The sequence below is a fragment of the Oncorhynchus mykiss genome, chromosome 22 (genome assembly GCF_057628025.1).
Source record: "Oncorhynchus mykiss isolate SJ-2025 chromosome 22, ASM5762802v1, whole genome shotgun sequence".
Taxonomy (NCBI): domain Eukaryota; kingdom Metazoa; phylum Chordata; class Actinopteri; order Salmoniformes; family Salmonidae; genus Oncorhynchus; species Oncorhynchus mykiss.
The window spans coordinates 21,843,959-21,861,169 of NC_143043.1; the positions used below are offsets into that span (position 1 = coordinate 21,843,959).

Sequence of the window (17,211 nt, forward strand, 5' to 3'; positions counted from 1 at the left end):
CGATGTGTCTGTCTTCACGTTCTAATTCTAATTATTATATTCAGCCCAAGGGCACAACGGCCACTGGCCGCAAAGGGCATTGATTTCTTTAGGGGGCAACACAGCCAAACAAAGGGGATACCGCCGGGAAATCCGAGGCATTATCAAGTGCTTGTCAAATTGTGAATGAGAGACTGATTAAGTGTGAACAGCCTGCACAAAAAACAAAGCAGAGCTCATGCCTTTCATGTGACTTTTTTCAAATCATCATTAGAGTCGCATCACGCAGCCTTAGAATGTATAACAAATATAAACAAGGAGCCCAATGTTTGTAGAACAACTAACGTTACATAAATAACTCTAAATTAAGAATATAGGAGTACCTATTTCTTTAACCGCTCAACATAGAATGTGCGCACTCAAATAGTTTTGAGAATTTCAGCTTTGTTCAATTGTATTCTTCATACTATAAAACATTATAAAATAATGGCATGGGATTCTAAGAAAATGTCTGCTAAATGAGTATAGCCCACAGCAATATGGCAAAGCCAGATAAGGACAACACAGAGTCTGCTATTCTGTTCTTCTGAAATGGACTACCTTTTCTTCATATCATGTTTCTTTAGACCTGTCTAAAATAAATAATGGATTTATTGTGAAAGTGAAGGCCATACTACATGGATTTATTAGACTTTTTAAAATGTAGATGTCCAAAGATCTGTATCAGTGGCTTGTAGGCTGTGTGTGGAAGCCAGGAATTGCTAAATGTGTTCATGTTAATTGACCATTAGGTCAATTACCGTGAGACCGGCAGTTATTTGCTTGACAATGCCCGGCTGACAAAATTTCATGACCGCCACAGCCCTAGTTGATATACAGTATATATGGACAGGAGCTAGCCTGGTGGTTTTTGGGGACAGCGGACACGCACCCTGAAGAAGAGGTCCAGAGAGTCCTGGATGGACCGGAGAGGGATGGTCTTCTTCCTGCGAGGCAGGTCAATGGACAGGTCGTTGAACTGCTCCCGTTTGGTCACCACTTCTCCACAGCTGAAACCACACAATAGCACAACCTTTTTTCATAATTTGTTGTTTATAACATGACATTCAGTCAGTCTTTATGACAACTTCATATGCTTAGGAAAGGTAATACCATAAAAGCTAAAGGTATGGACTATTAAAAGCTAAATCTATGACATCTAATGCACGTCCATTATTTTATTTTCCATCAGGGAAGAGATGTACCACCCAGAAATCCACAGTCTGAGGTGATGATTCACTCACCCTTTGCAGGTGATGGTGTGCTGCACCTCAAATTCCATGTTGACCACCACGGGGCAGGTGTACGTGTGTGAGGTGTCCGCCTCCTCCCCAGGCCTGACCGCGGCCACCTGCTGGGGGGCCTCGTCCCACGCCGCCGATTCGCTCTTCCAGCTCTTGTTCACCTTCTCCATGTCCTCCTTAAGCTGGTCCAGACACTGGCTCAGGAACTCATGGGCGTCCTGGGGGAGGGGAGGGGGGCGTGAGTATACAGAGCTACAAAAGAGCCAAAATGGTTGTGGTGCAAATATTATAGGTCTTACGTTCTGCATGTATCCAGAGAAACGCTCAGCTGTGGAGGAGATGGAACTCTTCACTCTCCTCAGCAGGTCTTTCTTTACCTCAGGGCACGAGATGTCCTTCTTGGCCAGCAAGTGGGCAAAGCGTCTGCATGCACAACAGAGAGGAGGGTCAGTGAGGGTGCAGGGCAGGTACACAAGTTAGCTGAGCAGTTAGAGAAATATTGAGTCATAGCCATGAAAACACTAAGCCACTGAAACAAAAACAGCTTTTAAAAGAGTAAATTCAATGTTAAAGTGGAAATATTGACTCTACTCAGTTGGTAGAGCATGGCGCTTTCAATGCCAGGGTTGTGGGTTCGATTCCCACAGGGGACCAGTACAAAAATGTGTGCACTCACTACTGCAAGTTGCTGTGGATAAGAGCATCTGCTAAATGACAAATGTTTTTAAAAACTTTTTTTTTTTTTAAGGGTGTCTGCAGTAGGCTACCTGAGTAGGGCGTTGGCGGGGATCTTCTTCCATGGGATTCCCTGCTTCAGCAGGTCATTGGAAAACGACGGCAGGCTGAAGAGAGACTGCAGGATGGCGTTCATGTAACACGTGTTGCCCAGGTTGGAGAATCTGCAGCAAAGAGGTTAGAGAAAACTAAGTATAACTCCACCCATGTACCACAACCACTGGTGAAAAGGCATGTTTTCAACTGAAAGTATCTGCTTCGGCACATTAGGGCTGTAAGCGACAACAAAAAGTCTGTTGACTGAAATGTCTTCTTTCGACCAATAAATTGGATGACATTCTTTTTGTGTGTATTTTTCCATTTAGACACACCCTGTGTGTTTTAATAAAATCAACTCTATGTATTAAGCTTGATTGCTTTAATTCTTAAGAGCCTACGCCGTTGGGGGGTGGGTTCAAAGCTGACATATGGAATTGTTTTGAGATGGTCACACTATTGATAATTTAGCCATTTGATTTTGAATATCAAGGACCCCTTTATATATATATATAAAAAAAAACAACATAACATTGGGTTATCTAAAAACATACTACCATAAAATGGCAAAAAATACATTCAAAATAAATCAGAAACAAGGTTTTGAAGTGTTTGTCCTATATCTGGGAGATGAGAAAGCTCATGATATACAGTGCCTTCAAAAGGGATTCAGACCCCTTAACTTTTTTCACGTTAGGTTAGAGCCTTATTTTAAAATATATTAAACTGCCCCCCCCCCCCCCCCCATCAATCGAGACACAATAACCCACGATGACAGGACAAAAACAGGTTTTTAGAAATGTTTGCCAATTTAGTAAAAATAAAAAAACAGAAATATCACATTTACATAAGTATTCAGATCATTTACTCAGTACTTTGTTGAAGCACCGTTGGCAGCGATTACAGCCTTGATTCCTTTTGGATTTGACGCTACAAGCTTGGCACACTTGCATTTGGGTAGTTTCTCCCATTCTGCTCTGCAGATCCTCTCAGGCTTTGCCAGGTTGGATGGAGAGCGTTGCTGCACAGCTATTTTCAGGTCTCTCCAGGGACGTTCGATCAGGTTCAAGTCCGGGCTCTGACTGGGCCACTCAAGGACATTCCGAGACTTGTCCGGAAGCCACTCCTACATTGTCATGGCTGTGTGGTAAGGGTCGTTTTCATGTTGGAAGGTGAATCTTCGCCCCAGTCTGAGGTCCTGAGCAGGTTTTCATTAAGGATCTCTGTGCTCCGTTCATCTTTGTCTCGCTCCGGACTAGTCTCCCAGTCCCTGCCGCTGAAAAACATCCCAACAGAATGATGCTGCCACCACCATGCTTCACTGTAGGGATGGTGCCAGGTTTCTTCCAGATGTGACGCTTGGAATTCAGGCCAAAGAGTTCAATCTTGGTTTCATCAGACCAGAGATTTTTGGCAAACTCCAAGCAGGCTGTCATGTGTCTTTTACTGAGGCATGGCTTCTATCTGGCCACTCTACCATAAAGGCCTGATTGGTGGTATGCTGTAGAGATGGTTGTCCTTCTGGAAGGTTCTCCCATCTCCACAGAGGAACTCCGGAGCTCTGTCAGAGAGACCATTGGGTTCTTGGTCACCTTCCTGACCAATGCCCTTATCAATGCCCCCGATTGCTCAGTTTGGCCAGGTGGCCAGCTTTAGGGAGAGTCTTGTTGGTTCCAAAATTCTTCCATTTAAGAATGATGGAGGCCTCTGTTCTTGGGGACCTTCAATGCTGAAGACATTTTTTGGTAACATTCCCCAGATCTGTGCCTCGACACAATCCTGTCTCAGCGCTTTACGGACAATTCCTTTGACCTCTCATGGCTTGGTTTTTGCTCTGACATGCACTGTCAACTGTGGGATCTTATATAGACAGGTGTGTGCCTTTCCAAATCATGTCCAATCAATTGAATTTAACACAGGTGGACTCCAATCAATTTGAAGAAACATCAAGGATGATCAATGGAAACAGGATGCACCAGAGCTCAATTTCCAGTCTCATAGCAAAGGGTCTTAATTCTTATGTAAATAAGGTTTGTTTTTAAGACATTTGCAAAAATAAAAGAAACAGCTTTTGCTTTCATTAAAGGGTATTGTGTGTAGATCTGAGGAATTATTTTCATTTACTCCCTTTTAGAACAAGGCTGTAATGTAACAAAAAAAATGGAAATCTGAATATTTTCCAAAGGCACACATCACATTTTAATTAATTTTTTAAAATAGTATTATTTTACACATATTAAACATTTTTGGGGTAGGTAACAAACCTACCTAAATACTTACATTAAAAAAATAATAATACTGGTGGTGACACCAGACAAGTCAAGTTCAGACAAGTCCCGTGACACTTGTGGGGGTTGTAAAGCAAAACGGAGAATCTCACCTTTCCACAGTGGACTCACAGTTTGTAGCCCAAACGGTTCGGAAGCTACAAACAGAATTTGGCACATCGACACTATGGACTTCAGACGAGTCACGTGACACTTGTCCGTGGTCGTTGAGCAAAACGGAGAATACCATCGTGTTTGTTTGAGTCTACCCTTTCCACAGTGGTTTAGTTAGGACGCTACAGATGTTTGTCTCGTGGTCTGACAAACATTGCTCTAGCTATGCCACCTTTCACTGCAGATGTGGAAGGGCGACATTGGCGGATTGAGACTGATCCAATGAAAAAAATTGATATCACTGACGGATTTTAAAGGGGATTTTTGTATTACGTACTTTGACTCAACTCAATCGAGTCTAGAGGGGTTAAGCGCACTCTATGAAATAAGTCAAATGACTCAAGAGGGAGCCAGAGAACAAGATCGCCAGAATAATAAATCTTAACCTGAACCTTACCATACTCTTCCCATTCCTGCTGGCTTTCGCAGACTCTGCCGAAGCTGCCAGTAATAAGCTACGAGTCGTCGGCAACCATTATCATGTGGAATGCCAATTTGTCTTAAGACTTCTACCAATCTGCGTGCCAGTTCTTTCATGGAACGGTTTAATTTAATTTATAATAACGTCTTCGTATCTCAATCATTGTCATGTGGTTTTTCAAACTTGTATCCAAATGACAATTATACAAACTTAAAAAGTAACATATACTGCCAACTAACTAAAAAACAATCACCTACATAAGCAAACAAATAAAAAATATTGCAGCCTGCAGGTTGAAAATATCCTGATAGAAATAAATCACATTTGCAGACAGGCCATGACCACAAACTTTAAACATTGTATCAACTATTAACTTGGGTCTGACCCAAAGCAGATGATAGCAAACTTGCATAAGATATTCTGGGCCTTCCGAGTTTCCCGTGCCAGTGAGCTCGGGACAGACACAGGCATAAGGGATAAGAAATAATCAGGTAGGCCTATTTGATGACATTTCCACTGGATCAGATCATGATATTTTTCCCTTTCATGCTGAGTGGTTATTGAAAAGAGAGCTGGAAATATTTTTTTTTCCCCTTTTTCAGGACCCTATCTTTCAAGGATGATCCAAATAACTTCACAGATCTTCATTGTAAAGGGTTTAAACACTGTTTTCCATGCTTGTTCATAAACAATTAATGAACATGCACCTGTGGAACAGTCATAAAGATAAACAGCTTACAGACAGACAATTAAGGTCACGGTTATGAAAAGTTAGGACACTAAAGAGGCCTTTCTACTCTGAAAAACACCAAAAGAAAGATGCCCAGGGTCCATGCTCATCTGCGCCTTAGGATTACTGCAAGGAGGCATGAGGACTACAGATGTAGCCAGGGCAATAAACTGCAATGTCCGTACTGAGACGCCTAAGACAGCGTTACAGGGAAACAGAACGGACAGCTGATCGTCCTCGCAGTGGCAGACCACGTGTAACAACACCTGCACAGGATTGGTACATCCGAACATCACACCTACGGAACAGGTACAGGATGGCAACAACTGCCGGAGTGACATCAGGAACGCACAATCCCTCCATCAGTGCTTAGACGGTCCACAATAGGCTTAGAGAGGCTGGACTGAGGGCTTGTAGGCCTGTTGTAAGGAAGGTCCTCACCAGACATCACCGCCAACAACGTCAGCTATGGGCACAAACCCACCGTCGCTGGACCAGACAGGACTGGCAAAACGTGCTCTTCACTAACGAGTCGCGGTTTGGTCTCACCAGGGGTGATGGTCGGATTCGTGTTTATCGTCGAAGGAATGACCATTACACCGAGGCCTGTACTCTGGAGCGGTGTGTCACAGCATCATTGGACATGCCATGGCCAGGGAAGAGCCCGGATCTCAATCCCATTGAGCATGCCTGGGATTTGTTAGATTGCAGGGTGAGGGCCATCCCCCCAGGAAATGTCCGGGAACTTGGAGGTGCCTTGGTGGAAGAGTGGGGTAACATCTCACAGCAAGAACTGGAAAATTTGGTGCAGTCCATGAGGAGATGCACTGCAGTACTTAATGCAGGTGGTGGCCACACCAGATACTGACTGTTACTTTTGATTTTGACCCCCTCCCTTTGTTCAGGGATAAATTATTCAATTTCTGTTAGTCACATGTCTGTGGAACTTGTTCAGTTTATGTCTTCGTTGTTTAATCTTGTTATGTTCATACAAATATTTACACGTTAAGTTTGCTGAAAATAAACAATTGATAGTGAGAGGACGATTATTTTTTTTGCTGAGTTTACACAGAGGAACTACTGTCATTCTCAATAGATAGAAAAAAATAGACTGTTTGCTTGCTGTTCGGGGTTGAGAAAACATTACTTTGAGAAGCTCCACAGCTCATTAGTGGTGGTGCATTAAGCCAATCAGAAATACTATCAGATCCCCAAATGGGCACATTTATAGGCCTTCATTTGCGCGCAGGCCAGGTAGCCTATAGGCCTACTTCCATGCGTAATCAGGTGCGCGTACTTACTAAAAAATGACATGAGCGCTCAATACAAAAGACTAACTAAATTGACAAAACTCGTAAAAGTAATTAAATAAACCCATACTTGTTTCTCACAAGTGTAGCATAGGTTGTGCGCTCTGCAAACAATAACCAAACAAACAATGTAGATAAAAAAATATAGGAATTAACGGCAAATGTACTGCTGGTGATTTATGTAATGGAGAATTGATAGACACTAAGTCAAACAATTCACACAATGAAGCTAAGAACCAATGAATGTGCACAAATTGGCAGGAGAGATGTGCATTCTGGAGAGAGATGTGCATTGTGCATCTTAGCCACACTCCCCTTCTTCTTGGACTGTGCCATCCACGCAGCCGACACAATGGATTAGTCTTGGCCTCCATAATGGATTAGTTCACAGAGATGGGCGTGAATAAGACCGGCGTCTCGTGTTCCTTAAATTGTATTTGCAACTGCTTGACAAAAAAATAAAAATCTTGGTCGACCAACAGCCTATCGACCAAACAATTGACTAATTGGGGTCAGCCGTATGGCACATTCATAACGAGCATTAACAGATATAGTAAATCACACATTACTAGTAGGTGGGCAGCACTATAAAAGCCCCTCATTGACTCCGGAGGTTAACTTTAGAATTATCAGTATAACCCTGGGATGTCTCCTTACCCTTGCAGTGGAGGCTGGGGCTGGGCCAGAGTGGATGGTCTCGGCTTGTTCCAGCCACCGTAGTCCAGCATGGGGCGCACTTTCTTGAAGGGGGTCGAGTGATTGGGTAACACGAGACTTCTTTTAGCCGAGGTGGTCTGGGATGTACTGGATGGCCTGTGGAGGGAACGACAAACGTTGCAGAAGTCAAAGTGTGGCAGCATCTTAATGATGCATAAGAATGTTTTCTTAACATCCATGGGACAACCTGGTTAAATTAAGGCGCAAAAAAATAACTTACCTGTCGAGGAAAGAGTGACTCGTGGAGTAGTCTTTGGTCACCGATCGGCTGCCGTAGAATGACGTGGGCTGAAGTGGCGCTGGAACCAGTAAAACTGGTGGGAAAGGTAGACAGTTATCACAGGGCGACTAGAGACGGCATAGTTCTAGTCTGGAGAAGGTCATCTCAGTCTGACGAGGGCTTACCAGAGCAGCGGTTCTCCTCTGCCTGTTTCAGCTTGTCTTTGCAGCTCAGCAGAAACTTCCTGGAGGGGTCCGACATGGTCTTGTTGTTGCTGAGATACAAGAAACAGTTTAGATTCACTGGTGCACAACTCTGCCCTACAAAGGCAAAGTGTAGTAACAGCAAATTTGGTCAAAAAGTTTTGATCTGTTGTAATGGCAGTTTCTCTTTTACGCTAAACCGGTGCTGCTAAATCATGGCCGTCACTGTCAAAACACCTACCCCCTCACCCCCACTCGCTAGACACCCCGAGGCCACAATGGACATAAGCTTAAATTGACAGGAAGGGATGTGAAGTCAACCCTTTGCTTGGTAAAGTAACACTGTCGTTGTCATACCTGGATGAGTCATTCTCCTTGGGGTAGTCCTTAGTCAGGTCGCTGTCAGAGGTGAGGTGTCTCTTCCTCTTCTCAATCCTGAAGGGGCAAAAGATGGTTCTGAAGATGATGAATATGAAGTACACATTTTTAAAATGTCCCTTTAAGAGTGGTTATGAGACCAATGCACACACGAAGACTAAAGCCTCTGTCAAATGAAGAAATGCAATCTCAGGAGAAAGGCTAGCGAGACAAAAGAGTGGTGGAAGAGGTTGGGATTCTATACCCCTCACCCAGAAGTATGCACTTGTTCATTCCCCCATGTGAACTTAAAAGTCCAATCCACTTAAATAAATTAGGGGGGAAAGTATGAGTGCGGTCAGGACACAGCCTTCGTGTGATGCTTTATCTACCTGGATGGTTGGTGTGTTGGCTTGCCTACCTGTTCTCAGACAGCCCACTGCGGGAAGGTGTGGAGGTGACTCTGCTGGGACTGCTCAGAGGTTTGCGGGGCATCATCTCCTCCCTGTTGTCCACACTGGGTCGCCTGGGTGTTGTCTGAAACAGAGCCAGATTTAAATAAGTAATCTTTTCAGAGAAGCAAAAACCAGGAACCGTATGGTTGTAAATGACAGGTACGTTCTTACAACAACTCTTTACCTGTCGTTCTCCAGGTGGGCTAATCTCTTTCTTTACGGATCGATTCCCGAGCACACTGAAGCTTGCACTTCCCTGGGATGTCTTTAGAACTACAAGAAAACAACACTTGTTTAACAGAAGGACACCAGTTCCGCAGGAAATCATGCAAATTCGTAGAAACCGTTAATGATCTACAAGTTCCAATAGATTGTTACCTGTTGGTTTTCCCTGCTTCAACTTCTCAAGATATTCTTTCATTTTCTCAGCCACAGCAGTGGGAATTCTCTCAAGGGTGACTACACTGCCATCCTTAAGAGACACCACAATTCGTCGCATAGTGTGCATGGACTGCATCATGACATTCTTCACATTATGGTTGAGCTGAAAGCATAGACATATAATGAACATACTTTTTTGCTCCACTGTATTTAGTCAGCCACCAATTGTGCAAGTTCTCCCACTTAAAAAGATGAGGCCTGTAATTTGTCATAGGTACACTTCAACTATGACAGACAAAATGAGGGAAAAAATCCAGAAAATCACATTGTAGGATGTTTAATGAATGTATTTGCAAATTATGGTGGAAAATAAGTATTTGGTCACCTACAAACAAGCAAGATTTCTGGCTCTCACAGACCTGTAACTTCTTCGTTAAAGAGGCTCCTCTGTCCTCCACTCATTACCTGTATTAATGGCACCTATTTGAACGTATCAGTATAAAAAGACACCTGTCCACAACCTCAAACAGTCACACTCCAAACTCCACTATGGCCAAGACCAAAGAGCTGTCAAAGGACACCAGAAACAAAATTGTAGACCTGCACCAGGCTGGGAAGACTGAATCTGCAATAGGTAAGCAGCTTGGTTTGAAGAAATCAACTGTGGGAGCAATTATTAGGAAATGGAAGACATACAAGACAACTGATAATCTCCCTCGATCTGGGGCTCCACGCAAGATCTCACCCCGTGGGGTCAAAATGATCACAAGAACGGTGAGAAAAAATCCCAGAACCACACGGGGGGACCTAGTGAATGACCTGCAGAGAGCTGGGACCAAAGTAACAAAGCCTACCATCAGTAACACACTACGCCGCCAGGGACTCAAATCCTGCAGTGCCAGACGTGTCCCCCTGCTTAAGCCAGTACATGTCCAGGGCCGTCTGAAGTTTGCTAGAGAGCATTTGGATGATCCAGAAGAAGATTGGGAGAATGTCATATGGTCAGATGAAACCAAAATATAACTTTTTGGTGAAAACTCAACTCGTCGTGTTTGGAGTACAAAGAATGCTGAGTTGCATCCAAAGAACACCAAACCTACTGTGAAGCATGGGGGTGGAAACATCATGCTTTGGGGCTGTTTTTCTGCAAAGGGACCAGGACGACTGATCCGTGTAAAGGAAAGGGGCCATGTATCGTGAGATTGAGTGAAAACCTCATTCCATCAGCGAGGGCATTGAAGATGAAACGTGGTTGGGTCTTTCAGCATGACAATGATCCCAAACACACCGCCCGGGCAACGAAGGAGTGGCTTCGTAAGAAGCATTTCAAGGTCCTGGAGTGGCCTAGCCAGTCTCCAGATCTCAACCCCATAGAAAATCTTTGGAGGGAGTTGAAAGTCCGTGTTGCACAGCAACAGCCCCAAAACATCACTGCTCTAGAGGAGATCTGCATGGAGGAATGGGCCAAAATACCAGCAACAGTGTGTGAAAACCTTGTGAAGACTTACAGAAAACATTTGACTTCTGTCATTGCCAAAGGGTATATAACAAAGTATTGAGATAAACTTTTGTTATTGACCAAATACTTATTTTCCACCATAATTTGCAAATAAATTCATTAAAAATCCTACAATGTGATTTTCTGGATTTTTTTCTCTCATTTTGTCTGTCATAGTTGAAGTGTACCTATGATGAAAATTACAGGCCTCTCATCTTTTTAAGTGGGAGAACTTGCACAATTGGTGGCTGACTAAATACTTTTTTGCCCCACTGAATACTATATCAAGACGATTCGATACACGAGCTCCGATTAGGGATGTTAAGTTTCAACGAGACGCATCAAAGATAAAAGTGCATCGGTCCGAGAGACCCCAAATGATCTAAATGTAGCATGCATATTTGAGATTGTTCAAAGAAGCCACCCTTTGCCTTGATGACAGCTTTGCACAACCTTGGCAGTCTCTCAACCAGCTTCATTAGGTGGTCACCTGGAATGCATTTCAATTAACAGGTGTGCCTTGTTAAGTTATTTTGTGGAATTTCTTTCCGTCTTAATGCGTTTGAGCCAATCAGTTGTGTTGTGACATGGTAGGGGTGGTATACAGAAGATAGCCCTATACGGCAAAAGACCAAGTCCATATTATGGCAAGAACAGCTCAAAAAAAGCAAAGAGAAACGACAGTCCATCATTACTTTAAGAAATGAAGGTAGTCAATCTGGAAAATTTCAAGAACTTTGAAAGTTTCTTCAAGTACAGTCGCAAAAACCATCAAGTGCTATGATGAAACTGTCATGAAGAACGCCACAAGAAAGGAAGACCCAGAGTTACAGTGCCTTGCGAAAGTATTCGGCCCCCTTGAACTTTGCGACCTATTTTTTTGTGAAGAAACAACAACAAGTGGGACACAATCATGAAGTGGAACAACATTTATTGGATATTTCAAACTTTTTAACAAATCAAAAACTGAAAAATTGGGCGTGCAAAATTATTCAGCCCCTTTACTTTCAGTGCAGCAAACTCTCTCCAGAAGTTCAGTGAGGATCTCTGAATGATCCAATGTTGACCTAAATGACTAATGACGATAAATACAATCCACCTGTGTAATCAAGTCACTCTGGATGAACTGCAGAGATCTACAGCTGATGTGGGAGACTCTGTCCATAGGACAACAATCAGTCATATATTTCACAAATCTGGCCTTTATGGAAGAGTGGCAAGAAGAAAGCCATTTCTTAAAGATATCCATAAAAAGTGTTGTTTAAAGTTTGCCACAAGACACCTGGGAGACACACCAAACATGTGGAAGAAGGTGCTCTGGTCAGATGAAACCAAAATTGAACTTTTTGGCAACAATGCAAAACGTTATGTTTGGCGTGAAAGCAACACAGCTGAACACACCATCCCCACTGTCAAACATGGTGGTGGCAGCATCATGGTTTGGGCCTGCTTTTCTTCAGCAGGGACAGGGAAGATGGTTAAAATTGATGGGAAGATGGATGGAGCCAAATACAGGACCATTCTGGAAGAAAACCTGATGGAGTCTGCAAAAGACCTGAGACTGGGACGGAGATTTGTCTTCCAACAAGACAATGATCCAAAACATAAAGCAAAATCTATAATGGAATGGTTCAAAAATAAACATATCCAGGTGTGAGAATGGCCAAGTCAAAGTCCAGACCTGAATCCAATCGAGAATCTGTGGAAAGAACTGAAAACTGCTGTTCACAAATGCTCTCCATCCAACCTCACTGAGCTCGAGCTGTTTTGCAAGGAGGAATGGGAAAACATTTCAGTCTCTCGATGTGCAAAACTGATAGAGACATACCCCAAGCGACTTACAGCTGTAATCGCAGCAAAAGGTGGCACTACAAAGTATTAACTTAAGGGGGCTGAATAATTTTGCACGCCCAATTTTTCAGTTTTTGATTTGTTAAAAAAGTTTGAAATATCCAATAAATGTCATTCCACTTCATGATTGTGTCCCACTTGTTGTTGATTCTTCACAAAAAAATACAGTTTTATATCTTTATGTTTGAAGCCTGAAATGTGGCAAAAGGTCGCAAAGTTCAAGGGGGCCGAATACTTTCGCAAGGCACTGTACCTCTGCTGCAGAGGATAAGTTCATTAGAGTTAACTGCACCTCAGATTGCCGCCCAAATAAATGCATCAGAGTTCAAGTAACAGACACATCTCAACATCAACTGTTCAGAGACTGCGTGACTCAGGCCTTCATGGTAAAATTGCTGCAAAGAAACCACTACGAAAGGACACCAATAAGAAGAAGGGACTGACTTGCTTGGGCCAAGAAACAAGCAATGGACATTAGACAGGTGTAAATCTCTAATTTAGTCTGATGAGTCCAAATGACATTTTTTGTTCCAACCGCCGTGTCTTTGTGAGATGCAGAGTAGGTGAACGGATGATCTAGGCATGTGTGGTTCCCACAGTGAAACATGGAGGAGGTGTGATGGTGCTTTGATAGTGACACTGTGTGATTTATTTAGAATTCAAGGCACTTAACCAACATGGCTACCACAGCATTCTGCAGTGATATGTCATCAAATCTGGTTTGAACATAGTGGGACTATCATTTGTTTCTCAACAGGACAATGACCCAACACACCTCCAGGCTGTGTAAGGGCTAGTTGACCGAGAAGGAATGATGGAGTGCTGCATCAGATGACCTGGCCTCCACAATCACCTGACCTCAAACCAATTGGGATGGTTTGAGATGAGTTGGACCGCAGAGTGAAGGAAAAGCAGCCAACAAGTGCTCAGCATATGTGGAAACTCCTTCAAGACTGTTGGAAAAGCATTCCAGGTGAAGCTGCTTGAGAGAATGCCAAGAGCGTGCAAAGCTGTCATTCAAGGCAAAGGGTGGCTATTTGAAGAATCTCCAATATAAAATATTTTGATTTGTTTAACACTTTTTTGGTTACTACAGGATTCCATATGTTTTTATTTTTTATTTAACCTTTTAACTAGGCAATTCAGTTAAGAATAAATTATTATTTTCGATGACGGGCTACTGGGGAACAGTGGGTTAACTGCCTTGTTCAGGGGCAGGACGACAGATTTTTTTTTTTACCTTGTCACCTCATGGATTTGATTCAGTAACCTTTCAGTTACTGGCCCAACGCTCTAACCACTAGGCTACATGTGTTATTTCATAGTTTTGATGTTTTCACTATTATTACAACAATGAGAAAAAAGTACAAATAAAGAAAAAACCTTGGTACTGTAACTTAAAAGACTTCTTAACATACACAATTTCAGCTATTCAAGTCCAATGTAATCATGCCATTTTGTTAGGTGAATGAGCACGTATAGGGAAAACTATTACCTGGAAACTTTTGAGTGCACCACCGGCATTGAACTTCAGGCACAGGTTGACTTTGTTATCCTTCTCAAGAACCTCGAAGGTCCCCTCCTTCCATCGAGTGGTGCCCACGTCTATGCTGTTGTAGCGTATTTTGACAACGCTTCCGCTGGAGAGCTTGGGCACTGCTGCTGCCATTAGTGATTGTCAGGGTTGTGCTCTCCAAATAAACCTAATGGAAGGGAAAAGTAGATTGTGTGCAAACAAGGACATATTTTTTAAATTAGGCTTGGGCGGTATACCGGATATTTGGAAATAGCCACGGGATTGCTTTTCAATACCGTCAACACTATTTAGATTTTTTTTTTTTATAAATTTGAATGTGTAGCTACTTAAGTAAATACCTGCAGTCAACTTGTGCAATACAATAGGAGATAAATTGATTAACAGTAGTCCCCAGTCACGTGGTATTTGTTTACAAGCATGCAACAATGAGAGCCTTGTGAGTCACTTACTGTTTGTTGTGCAGCACGCGACAGGTGATCTAGTTATAGTATGGAATTCACAACGGAATGTTTGCGAGCTAAATATCTTATGTTAACTGTCTAAAATGTGCTAAATGCTCTGCAGGTGTGCATTTGTTTGCTAATTTAGTAGCTAGTTAGTCATCTAGCTAAGTGCTTAGCTCATTGCAAAATTAAGCTTTGCTTGGTAATAGCAGTGAATTCCATCCTGGATCAAGTATTTGTTTTGTGCATGCAGCAAACTGAGTAGCATGCACTTTTGAATTATTTGTATAATTTTGAGCTGGGATGTCTGTCCTGCAAATAGTTTAGGTCAGAGACAGTATAAAATGTTCGCAATGCGTTCGTTAGCATTTCGTTTACATTCTCCTTTAGATCTCAGAGGCTCAGTGGGGTTTGAAAATAGTGCCCCTTGTGTTCAGTGCAAGTATTACAGAATATCACAGGATATTACAAGAACAATATGAAGGTATGACAATCTGGATACCGCCCACGACTACTTTAAATATATTTTTAAAATTTAGAGCACGAGTAAGAGAGCAGTAACTGAGTCGTCCAGTAACTTTTAACACATTGTTGGCGCAACACCAGTTGTTCTGTCCTATGGGTAAGTCTGGTTTGAAAGGGAACACTATGCCAAAATACTTGAATGAAATAATATACTGTGCAGACCAGTGCACGTGACCTGGGCAAATTTTTCAAGCTGTAAATTGAAATGTTCTGCTTATGTTTGGTCACATGGTGTTCTTATTTGGCAGTGACAAACGTTTGCATGATGCAATTTCGTTTTTAACCTATTCAGGGAGGGGTTCACTTGTTTACCGAATTGCAAGTAAAGTCTTGGGAGGCTCTGCTAGGCAGGGAAGTGTAAGTGTGGCATTATCCACAACAATCAAAGGTATTGTTTACGCATTACCCATTGGGCTGCAGTGTATTACGACAAGCATCCTTAGCCACTTGGTTAAATTTAGCTAGCAAGCAGGTGACATAGCTAGATAGAGGGGGAACTAACGTTACTTAGCTAGCTATAATCGAACTGGCATAACGATGCTTAGCTAAGTATGCCCCCATTGTATGACAAATAGCCATGTTCAGAGATTCAATCTTATCTACAGGGATCTCCCAAACTAATGTAAAAGAGGGGCACTGCGCAAACTTGTGGACTTACATATTTTATTCTATTAGATGAGGGATGCAAAAAAACATACCTGTGGGCATAGCGGGACAAGAAAGCAAGAACATTAATTGTAAAAGCAAGCCAGCATGATGGTATGTGCTGCTATGGTGATTTCCGCAAAAAAAAAAAAACAGCAAATCAACACTAGGACAGATGGCAAAAGTAAAATATATTTTAAGATGTTTTATTTTTTGCCCAAGCTACAAATTACTATAGCTGTTCACTAATACAGGACTAGTAATGGCCCGGTGCACTACTTTTTAAGAAATATAAAACTATTTATATGATACCGCATACTATTTTGCGCAAGGACACTGTCGGTGTGATCGAAGCGTTACGCCTACAGCGTCATTGCGCAAAATGGTATGCAGCATCATCTGGATATGTGTGCAACAAAAGTTGAACATTTACATTCTGCTACCATTTCTATCAAGCCGTCTACGCATATAGTTTGAGCAAACATTCGATAAATCCAACATTTGTACACACAACACGCACTGCAACTGCCTTCGCAATGCTGCAAGGCAAACGCAGCGTTCCATTGGAAATTAATGTACTTCTAGTTTACCAACATGCAATAAAGCTGTCCGTGTGACCGAGGCGTTACACAACTCTGCAAGCGTATTCATGTCCAAATACATTTGGTTGCTTGTAAATGTTTTATTTACACCTTTTTTGGACGTACATACCGGCCATAAAGGGAGTAAATGTAGATAGTTCCTAAGCGAAACTCCATACTGTAGTTGGTGTGTAATGAACGTATTTTGACATTAATACGCTTTCAGAGCTGTCTAATTCGTTTGAATCGGAGCTTCCTGGGCAAACATCTCTGACACACCGATACGGTCTGGGGCAGGGAGGACACAACCACACTACACTCGAGTGAGTTTGTTGGCTAGATAACTGCTGTGATGCACCGCTAACCACTAGTTAGTTAGCTAACCTTAGCTAGCTTAGTAGCTAGGTAGCTGGCTAACTGAATATTACGAGATGAGAATGACGCCCCCAAATCAACTCAGCAAAACAACATTGGATAGTTACACATCTAGCTAGCTGTGAAAGTCTAGCCGTGTCCCATGCACGAGCAAGTTCGTAACTAACGATAGCTGGCTGCTAAAAAAGACAAGGAATAGCTAGCTAATTTGATTTTGTCATTTGGAGATAAACATCGCCTTGACTTAATTACAAGACAAGGAACACTTGCCTTTGAATGAAATATCCCTTCAACGAAACTTGTAAATTATAATATTTTTGTTTTAAATCCTCGGGGAGTAGTAAGTTGGTTTAGCCGGCATTCGTTGGCCCCAGTATTATGTTGTTGACAGTGTGGTCCGCACGACGTTTTCCTCCAGTACTCGATGATGGCGGGAATGTGAAAATCTAGAGGAAATGGTATACGAGAACACATATCACATGTCTTCT

At 42.4% G+C, this 17,211-nt stretch overlaps 1 protein-coding gene across 1 annotated transcript in view; it reads right to left on the reverse strand.

Moving 5' to 3' along the window:
* Window positions 1-17,193, reverse strand: part of LOC110501567 (ubiquitin carboxyl-terminal hydrolase 37) — a 30,487-nt gene extending 13,294 nt beyond the window's left edge. The window contains exons 1-13 of the mRNA XM_036958934.2: window positions 16,994-17,193; window positions 14,113-14,320; window positions 9,266-9,431; window positions 9,072-9,160; window positions 8,854-8,969; window positions 8,433-8,510; window positions 8,058-8,146; window positions 7,873-7,966; window positions 7,593-7,748; window positions 2,030-2,161; window positions 1,562-1,685; window positions 1,263-1,480; window positions 911-1,028 (exon numbers count right to left, since the gene is read on the reverse strand). Coding sequence (XP_036814829.2) covers window positions 911-1,028; window positions 1,263-1,480; window positions 1,562-1,685; window positions 2,030-2,161; window positions 7,593-7,748; window positions 7,873-7,966; window positions 8,058-8,146; window positions 8,433-8,510; window positions 8,854-8,969; window positions 9,072-9,160; window positions 9,266-9,431; window positions 14,113-14,286 — 1,554 coding nt within the window. The 5' untranslated portion in view covers window positions 14,287-14,320; window positions 16,994-17,193. The remainder of the gene's footprint in view (window positions 1-910; window positions 1,029-1,262; window positions 1,481-1,561; window positions 1,686-2,029; window positions 2,162-7,592; window positions 7,749-7,872; window positions 7,967-8,057; window positions 8,147-8,432; window positions 8,511-8,853; window positions 8,970-9,071; window positions 9,161-9,265; window positions 9,432-14,112; window positions 14,321-16,993) is intronic.
* Window positions 17,194-17,211: the final 18 nt, after the last annotated feature.